Genomic DNA, 19954 nt, shown 5'->3' with positions numbered 1-19954 from the left:
GTCCCAGCTACTTGGGAGGCTGAAGCAAGAGAATCACCTAAGCCCAAGAGCTGGAGGTTGCTGTGAGCTGTAATGCCACGGCACTCTACCCAGGGGGATAGCTTGAGGCTCTGTCTCAAAAAAAAAAAAAAAAAAAAAAAACTTACTATGGGGAAGCACCTGTGACTCAAAGGAGTGAGGCCATATGCTGGAGGTGGTGGGTTCAAACCGAGCTCCAGCCCGCCAAAAAACTTGCCAGGGGGTGGACTATAAGAGGCACAGGGGAAGCCCAGAGGCCGTTAGAGGGTGTTTGCAGTAGTGTTCTGGGGGAGAGAGGGTGACAGTTTGGGCAAATGATGTGGCACAAAAGACAGAAGTAGAAAGACAGAAAATGCATTTTGGAAGCAAATCTGACTGGGTGTGTGATGGGCAGCCTGTGGGCATGAGGGGAAGGCGGGACTCCAGCATGGCTTCCGGGCACTGCTGAACCCTTTGGAAGATGGCATTAAACAAATAAGACCCAGCCAGAGTCTTACAGTAGGGATGGACAGTAATAGCACAGACAATTGGGGTCCCCGCTCTCAGGTCTGAGCCTGCCATGATCACTTGTGTAAAGGAATTAAAACAAATTTTAGGCAAATATGAGTGTTTTATAAGTTGATTGTTCTTTAGTTCCTTTCAGCAGGGAAATACCCCTTTAGAAAACTGTCACAGGGCTGTGCTGCAAAGTCTCAGCACTTAGGAGTGAGGTGGGCTCCTGAGGTCAGATGTCCAGCTCTGCAGCCAGTGGGCCCTCATGTGGGACCTAGAAAACATGTCCCTGAAGTTAATGGCGTTCTGTCTTCCAGATTTGGGTATTCGGATTCCTGTTGGACACGTGGACTACTATGTCAACGGAGGCCAGGACCAACCTGGCTGTCCCACGTTCATTTATTCAGGTCAGAAGTCAGAGAAAGTTGGGGTTTGGCTAGTCCGGAGGATGGAATTCGCCAACAGCCTTCACAATGAGTCAGCCAGTGTGGGCCACAGAGAGTCTTCCTGACAGTGTCCTTTGCTGCCTCCCATAATGCCTGACTCGGCACATGCTAAATGGATTAAGTAATCCATGTCTGACTAAGAATAGATCATTTAGTTTTCTTATAGTCTTCTTATGAATCTAGCCAATATATCGGCATTTTACATGAAAGTTCAGAATGCTGATATCTATTTATTAGTTTTTTGTGTTTCTTTGTTTTTGAGATGGGGTCTCACTCTGTTGCCAAGCTAGAATCTAACATCACTGAAGTCAGTAACCTCTATTTACCCCTGGGCGTGTGTGTGGCACAGTCCGTAGCAGCTGCATCGATGAAAGAGCCCAGTTGTGGCAGAATCAAGCCAATGTGCCCAAAGCTAGTAGCTGAAAGATCAAGTCACTGCAGGGCAATTTCACCAAATTTACTAAATTTAACAGTTCTCTGAAATGGTTTTCAAAAATGATCTTAAATTTTTTTTTTAATTTAGTTTTTCTTTTTTGTTAGAGGTGAGTTCTAGCTATGTTGTCCACACTGGCCTCATACACCTGAGTTTAAGTTCATTAATTTTTAAAAATGCAGCTCAGGGGATATCCTGTTTATTTATAGCTTCTATAAATATAAAATTCAATAGCATTTGCGTAAGTAGCACGGAGAGACTTCCTATTTACCTTGAGTGAAACCTTGGTTTTTTTTCTGTTCAGGTTACAGCTATCTGATTTGCGATCACATGAGGGCTGTGGATCTCTACATCAGTGCCCTGGAGAATTCCTGCCCCTTGATGGCCTTTCCCTGTGGCAGCTACAGGGCCTTCCTTGCCGGACAGTGTCTAGATTGCTTTAACCCTTTTCTGCTGTCCTGTCCAAGGATAGGTAAAATGTCACCCTTTTGACTTCCTTTGAAATTTGGGGAAAGTCCTGCCAATTGTCACGTCCTCATGTCCAGACCTCTTATGGTCCAGAAGTACATCTACCTGGGTAAAAGGAGATGAAATGAAGAGGTGTTCAGACTGTTCTCACTGGGGAGCAGGCATTGGCCCTTGTGTCTCCCCCTCATGAGCTCTAAAGCTCTCTGTGGCCACACTAGGTCTGCACACCCTGTCTCACATGAAGTATCTCACCTGTAAGTCCAGCCTCAGGACAATCTCTGGAGACATGGTACAGTCCAAGCTCCTGTTCCCACTCTCAGATCAGATGCTTTCTGTAGGTCTTTCTGGCTGGGCCAGCCATTCTCCACCTCTTCATAGACCCTAAGTCTGTGTGTGGCACACAGACCCACTTCAGAGGCATGAGCTGGTGGTGGCTGCATGCCAGTTGGAGGGATGTCCCTTTGTTGGGAGCCTTGGGCACCCCCTTGGAAGATCCAGGCAGTCTGAAGAAAGGACTCCAGGGAGGCTATGGGATCTGGCCTGTAACTAACCTGTACAGAGCTTTGCTGTAAATATCCTGGGGTTATCTAGGATTAGGAGCTTCAGGAAAAAATCCTGGGGAGCAGAAATGGTCCATCCCTGTCCCACACTTTTTCCCTTCCCCAAACTGCTGCAGCCTGTCCTTGCTTACATGAATGAAATAGACACCAGCTCAATAAAAGGTTAAAGTAAGGCGGCTCCCCACATTCAAACAAACCAACATTATTTCCTATTCATTGGCCATATGTCACGGTTTCCCCTAGATGTGAGATACAGCTGATCTTACAGCCACCTGGCCCCATCTGCCCAGCTTCACCTTTCAGTGCACTTCCCCTAGCACTAAACACCCAGGATGCTGCTTGTGGTCCCATATGTACCTCATGTTTTCTACCCTGCCCGCCTTTGTCCTAACCATACTCTGCCCAGGATGCCTTCTCCCCATTTGCCATCCACTAGACTTTAGGTCAGGCACTTCCCACTGCGCAGGACACAGTGCCATTAAAACACCTGTCATAGAGATTGGTTTTGCAAGTTAGAGACATACTTTCAGATTTCTTATAATTACTTACAAAGAACACACCTCCTGTTTACACGTGTGTTTATCACCAGACTGAGTTGCTGATATCCTGGGATTCGCCCCAGAGTACGACACAGAATGAGCATACAGTGTACATGTCTGTTGAAGAAATGTGGGGGGGGGGTCAAAAAGTATGTGCTGGGTACCGTGGGACCTTGGAATAGTCTCCTGAGGGCTCTGCTTCTTTATTTCCAGGGCTGATGGAAGAAAGTGGTGTCAAGATAGAGCCGCTACCCACGGAAGTGAAAGTCTACCTCATGACCACTTCCAGTGCTCCATACTGTGGTGAGTAGGCAGAAAATTCACATGCTCAGCTCTACCAACGTGCCGGCTGGAGGAGGCTGGGGCTCCGGCTTGGGCTGTGTCCAGCCTAGCATGGTGGCTGAGGTGCAGTGATGGACGGGGGTGCAGCTGTCATGGTGGGTGGGGCAGCAGCTCCTTGCAGAGTGAATCCGCACAGGTAATGACTTGGGGTATCTTACTGTCCATGTCCCGATCCTGGTTCCTCCCAGCCCCTGAAATTTGCCTTCTGGCAGTAGTTCTCCCCTGTGTGGGATTTAGGAGTACCCTCTGGCCTCCTCCTCCAGCACACTCCTGTCTTCACCCTGGGTGGCCATTCTTTGTGCCTCCCACCTTGACAGCCTACCTATGTCAGGGTCCCTGAGGGATCTCAAGCCTGGGGCTGTCCTTCCTTCCCCATCACAGACACAGTCCAGTTGCCCACTGTCATTCCTAAGCACTGCATTTCTTTGAACCTCAGATGCCAGTGATTCTAAACAAGGTGAAAGAAAAGTGTGGCTTAGAATCCATGAAATACATAACATGCCAAACCATCATCCTTCCCTGCACTGTGTGAATCTTAAGGAGGGCGACTACTGCCTGGTTTATGCTCTTCCTGGGGTCCTGTCTGCTTTATTATGTGTACAGGACAAAATTATGTTGGTTCACATGATAAATTATAAGGATACCCTACTTTTTGCTGATTTTCTGATCAGTTTGTGTCAAGTTAGTGGAAGAACCTTTGTGGCTATATCTTCCTGGCACTAGAAGGCTGTGTGCACTCTGATAAGGAGGCCGGAGCTTAGACTGAAGCTCACCAGGCCTGGATTTGAGTCTCAGCTTCTCCACTTATCAGCTGCATGATCAGGAACAACTAACTTAACCTCCCTCAACCTTTATGTCCTTATGCAGAAAATGGGAACAATAATAGTACCTACTTCAAAGCATCAATTGTGAGGATAAAATAAAATAGTATACGGGAAGTCACTAACACCAATACGGGAAGTCACTAGTACTGTGGCTGCTACCCAGTAAGTGATAATTCCTTCCCTCAGTCAGAGATTCATTGTTGCAATCACTGCAACTATGAATCCTTGCAGTGTTTCTGCCTTCCTGCCAGAGAGAATTCATGGCCATCTCTTAGGAACAAAGGAGGCCACAGAGTCAACTGTGGACTTTTTATGTGTACTGGCTCATTTGACCACCCACTGACAGATAGGTGTGAGGAAAGGGACAGTTTGAGAGACCAAGTGGCCTGCCCCAGGCCACACAGCTGGTGAAAAGGTCAGGACTCCAGTCTAGGTCTTCTGACTCCCAAATCTGAACTCCTTCCACACCCCCACCTACCTCCCACTGGCTGCTTTCTCCCTCTCTGGGAACCTGCTGTCTGCAGCCTGTTTCCTGGCTACTCTCTGCCCAGTGCCCCCTCTGAGTCAGTACGTGGGGGGTTGTCTCATCCGGAGAGGGAGGCAGTGCTGCCCAGACCAGGCCTCCTGGCTTCTAATTCCTGCTCTGCAGGTCAGGTCCACAGCAACCTGCGGGGCTCCTCCGTGTCTAAGAGTACACATGGCAGGAACGCCTGGGAATGCTCGGAGGTTAAAAGTGCTTTACGGTCCTGGCAAAGAGACATCCACAGAGCCATAATTTTCTAACTGCTTCATATTTGTTCTGAAACCAACTCCCTAGGCCCCCAGAATCACAGCCCTGTCCATTCAAAAACCAGAGGGTTGCCGAAACATGCCAAGGCGACATCCACTCGCCTGCATACTCTGGGCCATTTCCCCAGGTTCAGCTGGGGCCAAGAGCCAGCAGCTCCAGCTCCCAGCCACTCCCACGCTATCATGGTGCTGGACTCCCATGCCTAGCACTCTTGGGCTGCTTTGACCTCAACCATGTTCATGAGGACAGTGGTCACCCTGGACCTGTGCCAGGCATGCACCAGCATGGTCAGAGGATCTTCTACCAGATAACTTTTAAACAGTATTGTCCCCTGTAGAATAGTTTTCCACCTAGTTTCTTTTCTCCTTACCTTATTTAATCCTCACCATGTCCTATGAGATGGCATTAGAGGTTGCTGTCGGGTGAGGAAACTGAGACACAGAGAAGGTCATTGACTCAGGCAAGCTAGCACAGCTTGCAACCAGCAAGGCGGGCCTTGGATCCAGGCCTAGGACCAGCTGCCCTGGGTTCTATGTTCTTCCACATGAGCCAGGCTCCTGTGCAGCTCTGATTTCACTCCTACTTCCCACCTGCCTGACACTAGGCCTGGCTCTTCTGGAGTTTCCAGGGTAAGGGAGTCAAGAACCTTAGGAAACTTTCTTAATCAATAACATTTGCTAACAAAAGAAAATATGATGTATCAAACTCTGCCCGGAGAATTAAATTCCTGAAGCATCTGTGAGTTAGCCATTTTTCCACATTACACATATTTTCTTGTTTTTCTTTTCTTTTCTTTTCTTTTTGAGACAGAGTCTCACTCCCTATGTCACCCTCGGTAGAGTACTGTGGCATCACAGCTCACAGCAACCTCAAACTCTGGGGCTTAAGCAATTCTCTTGCCTCAGCTTCTCAAATAGCTGGGACTACAGGCACCTGCCACAACACCCTGCTATTTTTTGGTTGTTGTTGTCATTGTTTTCAGCAGGCCCAGGCTGGACTTGAATGTGCTAGCCCCAGTGTATGAAGCTGGCGCCCTACTCACTGAGCTACAGGTGCTGAGCTCAGATTGCAACTATTTTCTCTACTTCAGACCTTGCCCATGCCTATAACAACCCACATCCCTTAATAAACAACCCCGAGAGACAGAGGGGTGTGGCGTCTAATGTCTTCCTCTATGGAGAGGGGAGCATAGGTGTTCTTTCCTTTTTGTAAGTTCTTGGTTTCTTAGCACCTGGAGCCTGGCTAGGCCACGGCACTCTTCCAACTCACCACTGAATTGACCTACATCTATGTGATATCCCCCTGAAATTCACCCTTAACACACCGACTGCCATGTGAATTGTATTTAACTTATGCTATTTTTGAGCCCAGGGCCTCATGAAGCATATATGATTCACATATTTCTTCACCTATCTTGAGCTAATAAAACACTGTGGCCCCAAGGGAAAAAACATTTTTTTTCTGGCATGATGGTCAGTGTGTTAAAATATGACAAATGAAAAAAAAAAAAACAAACAGGTAGGCTCGGCGCCTGTGGCTCAAGCGGCTAAGGCGCCAGCCACATACACCTAAGGTGGCGGGTTCGAATACCCAGCCCGGGCCTGCCAAACAACAATGACGGCTGCAACTAAAAAATGGCCAGGCGTTGTGGCGGGCACCTGTAGTCCCAGCTACTTGGGAGGCTGAGGCAGGAGACTCGCTTGAGCCCAGGAGTTGGAGGTTGCTGTGAGCATGATGCCATGGCACTCTACCCAGGGGGATAGCTTGAGGCTCCGTTTCAAAAAAAAAAAAAAAAAAAACAGGTAGAAAGAAGTGAAGGATTGCATCTCTACTTATGTCCCTATCATCAAAGGAGCCTGGGAAATGTCCTGAGACCAAAATGACCACAAACTGCAACCAGGTATGCCCAGCCCTTGGGAAGAAAGGATAGACGGTAGGAAGCTGTAATCCTTCTTTACTTCTCTTGACGGCAGGTCCTGGGGGTATCAATGTGACTCAGGCTCTCACCTGATCCGTGTTGATACCCACTGTGACAACTCCAGCATCCAGGCTGCCAAACGGAGGGTCATGGATGCCACGGAGACAGCCAGCTGCCACAGAGAGGACAACAGTCTTCTCCTTCACATGCGGCTTAGCTCCCTGACACTGTGTGTATGGGGAAGGAAGAGGCGCATTGCTATATTTTATGAGTTAGTTATTTAGTATATGTCTTAGTCTGTGCTGTTGTAACAAAATACCTGAATCTGGGTCATTTATAAAGATCAAAAATTTATTTTCTCACAGTTATGGAGGCTGGGAAGTCCAAGATCAAGGTGCCAGCGTTTGGCGTCTGTGAGGGTTGATCTCTCTGCTTCCCAGATGGTAGCTTTTTGCTGTGTCCTCCAGAGGGGGCGGACACTGTCTCCTCACGTGGCAGAAAGTGGAAGGGCAAAAAAGGGCCTAGCTGGTTCCCTTGAGCCGCGTTTCAAGGCACTAATCCATTCACAAGTGCAGAGCCCACACGACTTAATCACTTCCCCAAAGGCCCCACCTCTTCGTGCCACTGCATTGGGCATTAAGTTTAAACATGAACTCTGGAACACAAACATTCAAACAATAGTAGCATATGACAGATCTTTCATGGCTCTTTCAAGATCATACCACTCTGACAATGTCACCAAATGGAGCCGTGGAACGCTAGAATGCATTACAAGTCATAATAAAAACACACTTACTGAATGTTTCCTACATGTAGAAATTGTCCTAAGGACTTCATATTCATTAACCTATTTAAATCTCATTCAGGCCTGTGGGGCACCTATTTTTATTATCCCCAATTTATACATGAGGAAACTTAGGACCTGGGCTGATAGGCAACCTGCTTCACGGCACACAGCTACTAAGAGGGAGAGCCCAGAGAAATTCTCAACATCCCGGCTGCTCTCTGGGGTGTTCTGCTCATCACACCTTCTGCCCTCTGGCCCAGTCTCTGCTGTGCTTTGGTTTCCTAGTGCATCACAGCCTCGTGGAGTTTTACTTGGAGAAGCCGAGACATAAGGAAACCAACATTGAGGTCACCTTCCTTAGCTGTAATGTCAGCTCCTCGGTCAAGATCACCATGTACGTACGTAAGTGTCCCACATGGCTGACCCCTCTCCTTAGGAGATAGTTACCTTTTCCTTTTACACATGTGCTAGTGGACATCCCTGGTCAGGCTCTGTGTGATTGCTGATGGGGGGACCCAGCTGACTAGGCTGGGGGCAGCATCTACTGTAGACCCTCCCACAGACACATGCTGGGGAACTATCCCAGATTTGGGAGCAGCACTGGGTATACTCAGATGACAGCAGATAAGGTGCAGGTAGCAGTAGTGGGGTGTCCTAATAGGTGGTTAGGATGTAGGAACTGGGGACCTGATAGGAAACAGTGCTCGGGAATCCAGACAGGGAGCAGATAGGGTATCAGTAGGGAGGAGGACCTCAGTCCCTTGCCCAGGAGCCTGGGGAGGGCCTACTCCTGGCAGGGAGAATCAGTACTAGGTTGGTTACCAGAACAGACTTGGAGGCAGTGATCAGTTAGCAAATGAGTGCAAGGTAAAGGGCCAGGGTAGCAGCCAGGAGGGCCTGACGCTGGGTGGTTCCAGTACCTGGAACTGGGGCTGATCATTTCCTTCCCTTGTTGGAGCAGATGTGGGCCTGGGAACTGCTGCTGGGCTGGTGGGACTAGGCTTGAAGTGAGAGAGCAAAGAACCTTAGCTGTAGGAAGCCACAGCCTGCAGGGGACAGGAAGTATAAGCAATAAATGAACATTTTTTTTTTTTAAATGGAGTCTTTCTCTGTTGCCCAGGCCGGAGTTTAGTAGTGCGTGTGATCATAGCTCATTGCAGCCTTGATCTCTTGGGCTCAATTGATTCTCCTGCCTCAGCCTCCCCAGTAGCTAGAACTGCAAGTACTCACCACTATGCCTGAATAATTTTTTAATTTTTTGTAAGATAAGGTCTTGCTATGTTGCTCAGGCTGGTTGTTTGTCTCAGCCTCCCAGAGTGCTGGGATTAGGAGTCATGTTTCTTTAAAATGCATTCGATTGGTTACTCACAAGCCAGCAGGAGACAGATTGATCAGATAATGTCAGTGTCTCAGTCAGGGTCCAATCAGGAAAACAGAGCCTATGCCTGGAGGTCCAAGGGAAGGAATTTAGCACAGTGAAGTGATTATAAGTGTCTTGGAAGAGCTGGAAAACCATAAGGAGATGAGCTGGGGAGGCAGTGCAGAGATTAGCAACAGCAGGAGCCACTACCATTCTGGGGCTAGAAGGCAAAGGCAAGGGTTGAGCTGCCAAAGCCCTGGAGCTCTCCCAGTGGGAGCCGGGTCCACAGGGGAGGCTGTTGGCAGGAGCTGAAACCACCAAAGGAGCTCAGACCCTCTGGCAGCCCTACCTAAAGCAGTCACCCATCTGTGTGTGCTCCTCTTCCGTGAGGGAGCCTGCGGCGGAATGGATTGAGTGCGACAGGGAAGTGACCAGTGCACGTGCACTTAAATGTACACTTATGAACAGGGACCAATGCTGTGTGAGCACGTAAGACAGAGCCTGACCGAGTCTGAGGGCCTGATGAGCAGAGAGGTGACGGATTTGCAGGGGCGCCCCAGGCCAGGGCTGAGTGGGGCTGTGGGTATGGTGTGAGAGGAGGCTGAGGAGGCAGGTCAGGGCCAGACTATGCCAGCCTCTGAAGGACATGTTAGGGATTTGGGTTTTTATCTGACAGCTGTTCAGGGAGCCATTGGGAGAATGACCAGATCAGATTTGGGTCTGAAAATATTCTCAGGCTGCAGTGTTGGCCATGAATCATGCTGTGAGGGAAGCTAAGTTTCTTCCCCTGAGAGGAAGGCACGTTTCAGCTCCCAAACGCCCTGCCACTAGCCAGCATCCCTCCTTGCACACCCAGCTCACAAAGCTAGGCACGGCTGGCAGTACTCCAGTGCAGACCTTCAGGTGCCCAGGGGGCCATGCTGAGTGTGGTGGGCATCAGTAAGCACAGTACTTTTCAGCAGATCAGCACAAAGTTGTGTGACTTCTAGAAGGATGTTTTCATCATCTCTGTAGCCCATTGGTACATCAACACTGGTGGGTATCATGAAAATGACACACAACCCTGGAGAGCTCTAAAAAGTACAGCAATCACATCAGGATTTCTGGGCATAGGCTCCATGGCTATATTTTAAAAGCTCCTCAAGTAATTCAGATGGACATCTGCAGATTTGTGCTTCCCCTTCCCAAAAGAGATTTACATAAGCCTTTTGAAGATAGCCAACAGAACGTGATTAACTTCTATCTTCAACTCCTTGGTTTTTTAAATTTTTTTTTCTTTTTTTTGAGACAGAGTTCATTGTGTCACCCTCAGTGGAGTGCTATGGCATCACAGCTCACAGCAACCTCAAACTCTTGGGATCAAGCGATTCTCTTGCCTCAGCCACCCAAGTAGCTGGGACTGCAGATGTCTACCACAACACCCTACTATTTTTAGAGATGGGGTCTTGCTCTTGCTTAGGCTGGTCTCGAACCTGTGAGCCCAAGCAATCCACCCACCTCGGTCTCCCAGAGTGCTAGGATTACAACATGAACCACTGCACCCAGCCAACTCCTTGGTTTTTGATCTGGCAGATGGGAAATTGGTGGGGAGGGGAGGTGGAGGAGAAATATGGAGAAGGTTACGTGTGGTTTTCCCCCTACTTTCTGTAGCTTTGGGCAACCCCAAGATTTCCTTCTAATTGAAGAATTTTCCTGGACCAATTCCCCGAACTACTCACTTAAAGCATCTTTTATATTCCCTGTATTTTACAAGCTCCTCAATTCAAATAGTTTCTTAAATAGAATGATCTTATTTCTCTCTCTCTCTCTCTTTTTTTTGAAACAGCATCTTATTCTATTGCCTGCTGCCCCCGGGCCAGAGTAATATGGCATTAGCCTAGCTTGTAGCAACCTCAAATTCCTGGGTTCAAATGATGTTCCTGCCTCAGCCTCCTCAATAGCTGGGACTACAGGCACATGCCACCATGCCCAGCTAATCTTTCTATTTTTTTTTTAGAGATGGGGTCTCATTATGTTGCTTAGGCTCCAACTCCTGACTTCACGTGATCCTTCCACCCCAGCCTCCAAAATGCTAGGATTACAGGCCTGAGCCACTGTGACTGGCCCCTCCAAAATATTTCAAAACACCTCTGGGGGAAAAAGGGAAGAGCTTTTAAACAAAGCTATATGTGTAGCTTCTAGGAAAATAAAAGGAAATAAACTATATGACTAACCACGGACTAAAAGGAACATAAAGAAGATATGTCATCCCTGTGTGAAGCAAGAAAGGAAAGGGAGGCTCAGCTATCCAGAGGGGAAAGCAGTGCCCTCCTACTCTCCCCCTTTCTCAGAGTCCCTGCAGCCTCAGAGCCCAGAGAGGGAAGGGAGGGAGCAGAAGCCTGGAGCAGACCCGGAAGGCAAGTTCCCTCTCTAGCTGTGCAGTGCAGCCAGCTGGGCTCCTTCCCTCTCCCCATGTAACTCCCTCAGGGCTCTGCCCAGTGGACTCCACGCTGGAATCTCACCCTTCCTGCCTTTGTCTAGAGACCCTCAGCCCTTGTTGGAGTGCCCCCCTAGGTCACTCACTTCATATTCCTCCCTCATCTTCAGCTCAGGCCAAAGTGGTGCCTGAATCTTGTAAACTGATAGGGAATCAGAGGGGAAAATCCAGAGTGTGGTTAAGAGCGATCTGGATTCCCTTTTCACTTTGAGCCCCTAGGCCAAACCCTGTGGTTCAAGCTCATAGTGTGTGGGGAAGCTGGGATCCATACCTGGCTCTGTGTGACTCCACATCCACCTTACCAGGTTCGTAACTCACCCAAAGCCACATTGCTGGGAAGAGACAAAACCTGGGTTCCACTTCTGTCTGGCTTCAAGACCTATTTTGTTATTGTTTTTGGTTCCACCTGCACGTCCATACTTAGCCTTGCACAAAATTCTTCCAAATGCGATGTCCTGAAAGAGGGCTCTACTTCCAGGCAACCGGATCTCAAACTGAAGATTTCCAGCTAGGAATGCAAGAATGAGGGACATTTTTCCAGATGTGAAAAGTCAAGAGCCCCTATTTTGCTGTAGTGTCTACTTATCTACTCTTGAAAATCAACAACTATTTTTCTGGGTCATACATGTATTCAAAGCTGTAGGTGTGTAGGCAAAGGGGCTAGTGCAGGTGATCAAAGGCCATGGTCAGGAGCTAACACTTCTGTGGGTGATGGCCAGCCAGTGCTTCAGCAGAGACCTGGGAGGAGCACAGATGAAGGAGCCACCCTCATTAAGTTCCCTTTCTTTTTCCCTGTCCCTTTCCCTTTTCCCTGCAGACCTAAGCAGCGACTCCAGGGGAAAGCAATCATAGCCCACTCCAACCCTCAGCGCCAGATAAACCAGGTGACACTCAAGTTTCAGCCTTCTGGACAGCTTTGGAGAAGAGACCGGACTATCATTGCCGGAAGGTTCTGCACTGCCCCTTTGCCCATCAATGACAAGTAAGCCCCAGTGTCCACCCCTGCTCCAGACACACACACACTGAGGACCAATCCTGACTCAGAAGTGATGCTTGTGGAGGTTTGCTCTCATCAACAGCGACTACCATCTTAGAAATAGAGGTGATAAGGAGCGGCGCCTGTGGCTCAGTGAGTAGGGCGCTGGCCCTGTATACCGAGGGTGGCAGGTTCAAGCCCAGCTCTGGCCAAACTGTAACAAAAAAATAGCCTGGCATTGTGATGGGCACCTGTGGTCCCAGCTACACTGGAGGCTGAGGCAAGACAATTGCCTAAGCCCAAGAGCTGGAGGTGGCTGTGAGCTGTGACACCGCAGAACTATACCAAGGGCGACAAAGTAAGACTCTGTCTCTAAAATAAAAATTTTAAAAAAAAAAAAAAGAAAGAGATGATAAGGACCCAGGGTTTTTCTGAACCTCCTCCATCTGGGGTTGAGGATGTTAGGTTAGGATGGAAGCCAAAGGCCGCGGGTAAATCAATGGAAGAAACCTCAGTGTAAGAAACTCCACTGTATCTGTTTTCTATATTTGATTTCTCTGTAAGGTTTCATTGGAACAAAGGTTTCTCAAGCATATTTCCTCATCCTAGCTTCCACTTCAAATGTGTCACTGGTCTATTCATGGGCGTGGATCTGAATCCACATCCCCTTTTCCCTGCCTCTGGCAGCATTTCTGTTATTAGTCTAACCACCCCTGAGCCCTTGAACTGTGGGAACTGGTGCCCCAGATGACAATAGGAATCTTTCTACAGACGTCACCGGAACTCAAAAACCACAGAATTTCTAGCCCTCGATCCTCAACCAAGAGGCTGCCCTCTTCTTGCTCTTCTCTTTCAGTGAAAATATGGTCTGCTTACCTGAGCCAGTGAACTTACAAGCAAGCGTGACTTTTGTTCATGACCTGAAAATAGCCGGTGTATAACGTAAGTCTGGGTAGGACACATCTCCCTGGACTTTCTTGAGGGTGGTGTGGTGAGGATGTGTGTGTGCACAACTTACTCCACCATGACCACTAAGGAGGAAGGGGATGGTCTTGTTATGTTTCCCATAATTAGCTACCTTGGAGGGAGAGATGACTCATTTGACAGAACTTGGTTCGTAGATACCATTTTAGCTTTCCTATTCATTCTTAACTGCAATTGCCTCATACCTCAGGATTCTATAGAAACCTATACAGAGAAAAAAAAAGAACTTCCTGGAATACCTGAATCATTTAATTGTTTTATTGTAATGGAATTCTGCTATATAAAAAAAAGTGATTTATAATTTGTAGGATTGGAGAAAACAGTAGGTATTGAATTCTCTGTTTAAAATAACACCTGAAAAGAAGTTCTTTGAAAAAGAGCAGGGCGGACGGGTGCAGAGGAGGATGGTACTATTCATCAACTCCTACCATTGCCCCCCTCTGGATGGCTGGAAGGTCCGAGGGAATCAGACAGATCTCTGAGGAATACACGTAGATTTTCTTGAGCTTAGCACTCTCAAAAGTTGATCTTTGGGCGCCACCTGTGGCTCAGTGAGTAGCACACCGGCCCCATAGACTGAGGGTGTGGGGTACGAACCTGGCCCTGGCCAAACTGCAACAAAAAAACAGCTGGGCATAGTGGTGGGCGCAAAAAAAAACAGCTGGGCATAGTGGTGGGCGCCTGTAGTCCCAGCTACTCGGGAGGGTGAGACAAGAGAATTGTCTAAGCCCAAGAGCTGGAGGTTGCTGTGAGCTGTGATGCCACAGCACTCTAGAAAGTTGATCTTTATCAATAACCCATATTAGCTACAGTTTGACAAAAAACAGATATTGGGGCTGGGCACAGTGGCTAATGCCTATAATCCTAGTACTCTGAGAGGCCAAGGTAGGTAGATTGCATGAGCTCAGGAGTTTGAGTCCAGCCCGAGCAAGACCGAGACCCCACCTCTACTAAAACTAGAAAAAACTGAGGCAAGAGGATCATTTGACAGGTTGAGACTGTCTCAAACAAACAAACAAACAAACAAACAAAACAAAAAACAGATGGTGCTTTGGAATTGGGTAATTTTAGGAGATTGAATAAAAAAGGACTGATATGGTTTGGATGTTTGTCCCTTCCTCAGTCTCATGTTAAAATTTGGTCCCCCATGTTTCCGTGGTGGTGGAGGTGAGGTCTGGTGGGAGGTGTTTGGATCAAGGGGGCAGATCCTTCACCAATGGCCTGGTACCCTCCCTGAGGTAATGAGTAAGTTCTCTTTCCTTAGTTCAGAGAGAGCTGGCTGTTTAAAAGAGCCCAGGCCTCCTCCTCCCTCTCTTGCTCTTGCTCTCCCTACACGCCTCCAACTGCCCCTCCACTGTCCTTGACTGGAAGCTCCCTGCCTCCTCACCAGAAGCAGATGCTGGTGCCAAGGTTCTTGTGCAGCCTGCAGAACAATGAGCCAAATAAACCTCTTTTTTAAATAAATGACCCTGCCTCAGGCATTCCTGTATGGCAGTGGAGAAGAAGCTACTTCAGGACTATTTACAATAGTCTTTTGTGGGGAAACACAAGGACAGTGCCTCTCCCTGAGGCCAGCACCAGTGGAGGCTGCTACTACCCCAGGCTGAAAGAGGCACGGCTGAGTGGGCAGCACCAAAAACTAAGACAGAGGGGGCTTTGGGCCCCAGCAGCAACCCTGCTGGGAGGGCCCCACAAACACAAAGTCTTCTTCCTCCCTAATTCTCCAGCTAGCAAAGCCCATCCAGTGACTGAGAACAGAAGCCAGTGGGCAAGAAGCACATTGTCATGGCCCAAACAGGTCCAGGCACAGGGCGAGACGGAAGTGGATGGAGAACGAAGGGGATGAGGCTGGGGAGCGAACACAGCTTCACTTTCCCTACATTCGGGTTCCCCTTGCGTTCTTCTATTCTTTAAATTTACTTAAAAAAAAAAAAAACCTTAAATAAATATGCTTTAAAACAGAAACCGCTGACTTGTTGATTCATTCTCCACAATAAGACAGGAAGAATGATGTAAGCTACAGGCTGCAATTACCCCATCTGGGCCAAATAATCTGGATGACCAGGAGACAGAGCTTCAGCCTTTACCCAGACTGTGAAAATGCAACCAAAAGGGCAGGGGATACAGTGTAAATATTCACAACGATGCTTAATCTTCTGCACTATTATTAGGCCTAGTGGGCCTAGGCTAAGACAGAAAGGTGTCAGGCCTAGGCTATGATGGAAAAATACCAGTTAACTACTGGCAAATTTCCAGACTGCAAACTTTCAAAAAAAAAAAAAATGAAATAAGTTTAGTTCGCTCCCAAGATAGATGGGAACATACTATTTAATTTCTTGCTTCTAGTTCACTCCAAGTTTTTTGCTTGGCTAACTTCCTGGGAACCAGACCAGGAGGTACCAACTGTTCCTGGACTAACTTTTAAACAATACCAGGTAGGGAAAATACTGAAACTAAGATGTATGGGGGGAAATATTAAAACAAAGATGTATGACACATAACTAACTAACCACAAAATTCTGTTTCTGTATAATGCTTGCTTGCTTACCCAGATGCACCTGGAAGCCTGCATGCCAAACAGGATGCAGACCAAGCGTTAAAAACCCGATCCCTGGCTTGGTGCCTGTGGCTCAAGTGGCTAAGGCGCCAACCACATATACCTAAGGTGGTGGGTTCAAATCCAGCCTGGCCCGCCAAACAACAAAAATGGCTGCAACCAAAAAATAGCTGGGCGTTGTGGCGGGCGCCTGTGGTCCCAGCTCCTTGGGAGGCTGAGGCAGGAGACTCACTTGAGCCCAGGAGTTGGAGGTTGCTGTGAGCTATGATGCCATAGTACTCTAACCAGGGGGATAGCTTGAGGCTCTATCTCAAAAAAAAAAAAAAAAACACCAAAAAACCGATCCCTTAAACACTCAGGGCTGCTCTCAGAAACCCCATGTTGGGATACTGAGGCAGTCGCCGGCTGGCCATTCAATAAAAGGACTCCTCTTTAAATTTAACTTGTTTGGCAGTGTGGGCACAACGCTATCATAGTCATGTCTGAAGATTGCACATGTTCCCCAATACGTAGGCTTTACTCTACCCGGGTTCCCTGTGAAACCCCCCTGGAGACAGTCTCTCCCTGAGCTATATGAAGCTGCGCTGTATTTTCCATCCTGAGAGACGCCAAGTGCACACACTTCTTCCTCGGTTTTCCCTGCAACTTAGTGCCTTTCTTCCAAGTGTGTATAAATCATGCTACGCTTCTGTGATCAAAATCCTCATTTGTGTGATGCTGATGCTAATTGGTATTGAACTGACCTGACCGGGTTTCCACTGTCCTCATATTTTCCATTTCGGTTTTGACCTCAGCCCTGCATTGCTTTGCTAATATCTTCTTACTTATTTTAAAGCACCTTTCCTTAGACTCTCTCACGTGTTATTTTGCTCTCCATCAGAATAGACGATTACCTTAACTGGAAAACCAGTTTCTGTATATAGAAATTAATCCTAGAAATAAATACAATGAGAATATAACAATGTTTAAAATTCCAACCAGATACCATGGCTTGCTGAAGGCTCTAGGTCCCCGACCTGTCCTTTGCTTATTGAAAATTAATTAGCAAGTACGTTAGAGATGTTAAAAACCTATACACTGAACAGAGATTTTCTTCTGTATGTAACTAGTGGATTGAAAGAATATAAAACATGCACAGGGTGGCGCCTGTAGCTCAAAGGAGTAAGGTGCCAACCCCATATGCCGGAGGTGGTGGGGTCAAACCCAGCCCCAGCCAAAGAAAAACTGCAAAAAAATAAAAATTAAAAAATAATAATAAGTAAAACATGCGTAACTCTCTCACCAGGAGATTTCTTCCTTCTTTTTTTTTTTTTTTTGAGACAGAGTCAGCATCAGCCTAGTTCACAACAACCTCAAATTCCTGGTTCAAGTGCTCCTCCTGCCTCAGCCTACCGAGCAGCTGGGATGATAGGCTTGTACTATCACGCCTGGCTAATTTTTTTCTATTTTTAGTAGAGATGAGGTGTCTCACTCTTGCTCAGGCTGGTCTTGAATTCCTGAGCTCAGGCAATCTACCCACTTTGGCTTCCCAGAGTGCTTGGATTACAGGTGTGAGCCACTGTGCCCAACTGATTTAATGTCGTTTGATGCTGGGTATATATGATACCTAAAATCATCTTTTCTAGAGGTACATAGCCAATACTTTGGGAAACCTGGCTTTAAGTAGTTGGGATGCCTGTGTGCTTAGGGAAAAGGAAGAACTAGCAAGAAGCTCTGTTGATGGCCGGGCAGAGGCAGAGCTTGGATCCCCTTGCCCAACCACACTGCTCACAGCACTCTACTGCAGTCTTCGTGAACAGAGACTACTGCAGAACTAATTCAGTTCAACAGTGAGATTCACCACCAAGTGCAAGATACACTGCTGAAAGATACAGAGCAATCTGACCTTAAAATAGCCACATGACAAAAACAGCTAACTTTGCAAAGCTTTTTACTATGTTCCAGGTACTGTTCTGAGTGGTTTCATAGCTGTTAACAAATTTTATTTTCTCAGGAAGCCTGGGAAATGCTAGTTCACAGGTAAAGAAATTGAGGGGTTGAGGAACTTTCAAGATCACAAGGCTAGAAAGTCAAGGAGCCGGGATTCAAATATCAGCTGTCTGGCTTTAGAGCCAGGTGATTAATCACTTCTCTAATGAGGCTCAGAAATGCATCAGGAAAGCCCCTTGCAAAAGTTCAAAATGCAATTCTGCAGGACTATCTATGTAGCTTGCAGTGCCCAATGCAACATAAAAATATGGACTCTTTATTTAAAAAAATTAAGAATTTCAAGATGGTGACAGCAGAGGATGAAGCCAAATGCAGGGCCTTTCCAAGTGTGGAGCCCTGTGTGACTCTACGGGACACCAGCCCAGCAACCAGGTCAGCCACACACTGTTAATCCCCAGAGGACCTGGACATGCCAGCCAGCTCCACAGTATCACTGCAAACCCTGAGGAAGCTTCCATTGGCTAAGGAAAAGGGTTGTAAGGATGAGAAAAATGTTATAGGGCTTTTGAGAGGGGTGAAAGTGTTTCCTGCAGAAAATATGCAGACCACAGGGGCCTTTATGGTCTCAAATGTCACTAAATTTTAAAGCAAATGATTAATATTCTTCAGCCATTTCCACACCAGAGGCTGGTGGAAGCTTGGCCCCTACAGGTCCTGTGGCAGGTAGGGGGGAACTCATCTCCGGAATGATTTGGGGAATACTGGCTGTCTTCACAAGATGCTGGGGGAGACTGGAATTGGGAAGAGTTGATGAGGGGGGAAATGACTTCCTGCTCTCTTCTGATCCACACTTTGAGAACAGACCCAGGACAGACTTTCCACTCCTGTGTCCTACAGCTCCTAGTTTGCCCAGGGACTGCAGAATGATTAACAGCAAACTCATTTTGGAAGAGCAGGGCTGGCTGCTTCAATGGCGGGGTGCAGAGGATGGGAGTAGGATGGCAGGGGAGAGGAGAGAGGAGCTGTGAGCATGGATGGAAAAAACTGCAGAGAGGCAGGGTTTTTTTGTTTTTGTTTGAGACAGAGTCTCACTATGTCACGTTCGGTAGAGTGCCATGGCATCACAGCTCACAGCAACCTCAAACTCTTGGGTTTAAGCAATTCTCTTGCCTCAACCTCCCAAGTAGCTGGGACTACAGGTGCCTGCCATGCCTGGCTATTTTTAGTTTGTAGTTGGCTCGGCTGGATTCGAATCTGCCAGCTTCAGTTTATGTGGCTGGTGCCCTAGCCGCTGAGCTATAGGGACCGAGCCAGAGAAGCAGTTGTTGGGCACACATATCCAGCTCTTCATAAAGTCCTATGGGGACTCCATGAGCTCATGATAGCTTCCTTTGCCAATGGATCACACATTGTGCCTTGACTACAGATTTCCCCATGAAAATTCAAGCCTTGGCCAGAAGGGTCTTTGTTCTGTCTGGCATACAGTACTCTCAAATATTTGTTAAAAAATGAATCAATAGGCTCAGCGCTTGTGGCTCAAGTGGCTAAGGCGCCAGCCACATCCACCTGAGCTGGCAGGTTCGAATCCAGTCCGGGCCTGCCAAACAACAATGATGGCTGCAATAGTAGCAGGCACCTACAGTCCCAGCTACTTGGGAGGTGGAGGCAGGAGACTTGCTTGAGCCCAAGAATTGGAGGTTGCTATGAGCCACGATGCCACAGCACTCTACCCAGGGGGACAGCTTGAGGCTCTGTTTCAAAAAAAATGAATCAATAGATAGTCCCAGGAAGGATTTTCTCTTCTCAGTCTTGATTTACTGATAGAACTCACCAGTGAAGATGTCCAGGACTGGCTTTTCTTTGTGGGTAGTTTTTCCCTGATTCAATCTCTTCACTTGTTACAGCTCTACTCAGATTTCTTTTTCTCTTGAGTCAGCTTCAGGAGTTTGTGGCTTTTTAGGAATTTCTTCATTTTATCTAAGTTATAGTATCTAATTTATTAGCATGTAATTCTTGATGGTATTCACTTATAATCCTTTTTATTCTTTTTTTTTT

At 47.4% G+C, this 19954-nt stretch overlaps 1 protein-coding gene across 2 annotated transcripts in view; it reads left to right on the top strand.

Moving 5' to 3' along the window:
- The window catches only part of PLA1A (phospholipase A1 member A), a 39287-nt gene extending 23920 nt beyond the window's left edge, over positions 1 to 15367 (top strand). The window contains exons 6-12 of one of the 2 annotated variants that reach the window (XM_012808417.2): positions 828 to 917; positions 1694 to 1861; positions 3170 to 3259; positions 7903 to 8011; positions 12271 to 12435; positions 13286 to 13371; positions 15141 to 15367. In XM_012808417.2, coding sequence (XP_012663871.1) covers positions 828 to 917; positions 1694 to 1861; positions 3170 to 3259; positions 7903 to 8011; positions 12271 to 12435; positions 13286 to 13370 — 707 coding nt within the window. In that variant the 3' untranslated portion in view covers position 13371; positions 15141 to 15367. Of the gene's footprint in view, positions 1 to 827; positions 918 to 1693; positions 1862 to 3169; positions 3260 to 7902; positions 8020 to 12270; positions 12436 to 13285; positions 13372 to 15140 lie in introns of those variants that run through there. The other variant, XM_012808418.2, reaches the window with a different exon arrangement.
- The last annotated feature ends 4587 nt before the right edge of the window (positions 15368 to 19954 follow it).

This window comes from Otolemur garnettii, unplaced genomic scaffold (assembly GCF_000181295.1).
Source record: "Otolemur garnettii isolate 467f Iridium unplaced genomic scaffold, OtoGar3 scaffold00089, whole genome shotgun sequence".
Lineage (NCBI taxonomy): Eukaryota > Metazoa > Chordata > Mammalia > Primates > Galagidae > Otolemur > Otolemur garnettii.
Note: the sequence above shows the minus strand (reverse complement) of the source record. Positions and strands in the feature narration are given on the sequence as shown.